At 45.4% G+C, this 2,500-nt stretch overlaps 1 protein-coding gene across 1 annotated transcript in view; it reads right to left on the bottom strand.

The window, feature by feature from the left end:
- Positions 1-2,500, bottom strand: part of LOC306917174 (target of Nesh-SH3-like) — an 81,369-nt gene that overhangs the window by 5,988 nt on the left and 72,881 nt on the right. The window contains exons 17-18 of the mRNA XM_079495307.1: positions 1,938-2,147; positions 4-109 (exon numbers count right to left, since the gene is read on the bottom strand). Coding sequence (XP_079351433.1) covers positions 4-109; positions 1,938-2,147 — 316 coding nt within the window. The remainder of the gene's footprint in view (positions 1-3; positions 110-1,937; positions 2,148-2,500) is intronic.

Genomic DNA, 2,500 nt, shown 5'->3' with positions numbered 1-2,500 from the left:
TACCTGTTGTCTGGTTTCAGGTTCTCTACAGCGGTGTGCGTCTGGTTGGTGGTCAGAACAGAAACCTGTTCCCCATCTGGTCCTTTAGCTGTGGACACCACCTCATACTCTGAAAACACAATGACAACACACTGCTAATATAACAATAACAAAATGGTAAATGGTGCATTTATATAGCGCCTTTATCCATGGCGCTTTACATAGATCACACACACATTCATACACCAATGGCGGCGGAAGCCATGCAAGGCACCAACCAGCACATCGGGAGCAATTTGGTGTTCAGTGTCTTGCTCAAGGACGCTTTATTTATATAGCACCTTTTAAGAACAAGTCACAAAGTGCTTAAAGGTGTAATGAAACGGAAATGGTGGACATTTTATTATGAAGTTTCAAACGGTTTCAAGTTGAAACACCGGTCTGAAGTTTCTGAACCAATCCCTTCAGGCGATGGGACGGTAGCTAGGGAGTGTTGCTATGCTATACGCAGCAGCGTGGTGTGTGTTTGTTTACAAATGAAATAGACGGACAACTGTACCCGTTTACTGTTATGTGGCTTATTTCTACCCTATAATGTTTTCAGATACATATTTTAGCGTGATGATTAAGTTGAAACCGAGTAATACACTGTCTGGATGTTATCTGGAATGGGAATAAAAACGGAGGATTTCTGTAATCAATAGCAGCTGTGCTGCATGGATGCGCACATATGGAGAGGATACGGGTGAGCTTCATTTTTATTGGCTTTTATCTATGTTGGCTTCGACACGTCATCACGCAGCACGTTTTCGTTTTCAGGAAGTAATAAAAAAAATATTGTTATGGACTTTTGATATAAAAACACACAAAAATGAGAATTTTCCCATTTTTTTGGCCATTGTTAGGTATGCTCATATGATGACCACGGAGATGGTCTAAAAGTGTGAAAAACGTATTTTTCATTTCACTACACCTTTAACAGAAGAATATATAGAGAAAAACATAATACATACAAACATATAACACACATTCACCCTATATACTCGAATACTATCGGGGGCAAGCCGTAAAAAACCACAGGTGCCTGAGAGGCACCTGTGGTTTTGATTGATTGAATATTTTATTAGACAATAAGAAAAATGCAAACAGCACAATGTACAGTTAGGCATTTTGGTCCAAAGGGATTTCCGAAAGAAAGACCTTGCGGTCTTGTTTCCATTCGGGTCCCATGCACTCACACATACTGTATTATAGTCATGAACAAGAATCTAAAACAGTAATTTGTCACCTCCTCTCCCTCTGACCTGCTGACAGGTGAAATGTTAGGTCTGTTTTAAAGGAGGCCAGTGATTTGCTTGTTTTAAGGGAAGGGGCAGGGCATTGCACACCTGAATAGCAGTGCTGCGGAAGGTGAATTTACCCATATTTGTTTTGTAAGTGGGCGGCACCAGATCATTGTTTACGCTACCTCTAGTTTTGTGGCTGTGGGTGTCGCTCACTTTTTTTAAGTAATCAGTCAAGTAAATGGGCACTGAGGGCATGGAGGGCATAGCTGCATGTACAATAGGCCTATCTCACAGCCCGCTTTCCACGCCCACTTCCGGTAAATAGTGGTGTCTTTAACATTAGCATTTACACGTTTTTTTCTCTGGAGAATCTAAGTACATTTTCTAATGTAAAAATGTGACAGACCAATATTATTATGAAGCAAACAAGATGGTAAATCAGCTCGAACAGATAGAACAAACCTTACCTTGAGAAAACAAAAGTTGTAGACTTCTTAAATTACCTCTGTTAACATGTAGCGCCTATGGAGTGACGTCACGCTATCACCACTAACCCCGAAAGGGGGCGTATTAAGGGGGGCGGGGAAATTCTGTGAGATAGGCTTATTTTGAATGTCAGACCCATTTTCAATTGTTGGTTGTACCACAGTGTGCCTGTGTTACCATGGTTACCTCTGGTTCCGTTGTCGCTCTTCTCCCAGTCCAGGATGATGAAGGAGGGGCATCCTTCCACCGTTACCACGGTGACGTTGGAGGGCGGAGTCCTGGGCGGGGCCGTGACATCGGCCTCTGCCGTTTCGTCCCCCGGGAAGTAGTTGAGAGACGAGGTGATGGAGCACGGTTCATCTGGCCCTTTATCTGTCTTATACATCACATGAGGAGCTGAGAGGAGAGGAGAGGAGAGGAGTAGGGAGGAGAGGAGAGGAGAGGGGTAGGGAGGAGAGGAGAGGAGAGGAGAGGAGAGGAGAGGAGAGGAGAGGAGAGGAGAGGAGAGGAGAGGGGTAGGGAGGAGAGGAGAGGAGAGGAGAGGAGAGGAGAGGAGAGGAGAGGAGAGGAGAGGAGAGGAGAGGAGAGGGGTAGGGAGGAGAGGAGAGGAGAGGAGAGGAGAGGAGAGGAGAGGAGAGGAGAGGAGAGGAGAGGAGAGGAGAGGAGAAGGGAGGGGAGGGGTAGGGAGGAGAGGAGAGGAGAGGAGAGGAGAGGAGAGGAGAGGAGAGGAGAGGAGAGGAGAGGAGAGG

This window comes from Electrona antarctica (genome assembly GCF_951216825.1).
Source record: "Electrona antarctica genome assembly, chromosome: 24".
NCBI lineage: Eukaryota > Metazoa > Chordata > Actinopteri > Myctophiformes > Myctophidae > Electrona > Electrona antarctica.
This window is presented reverse-complemented; position numbering and strand designations above follow the sequence as displayed.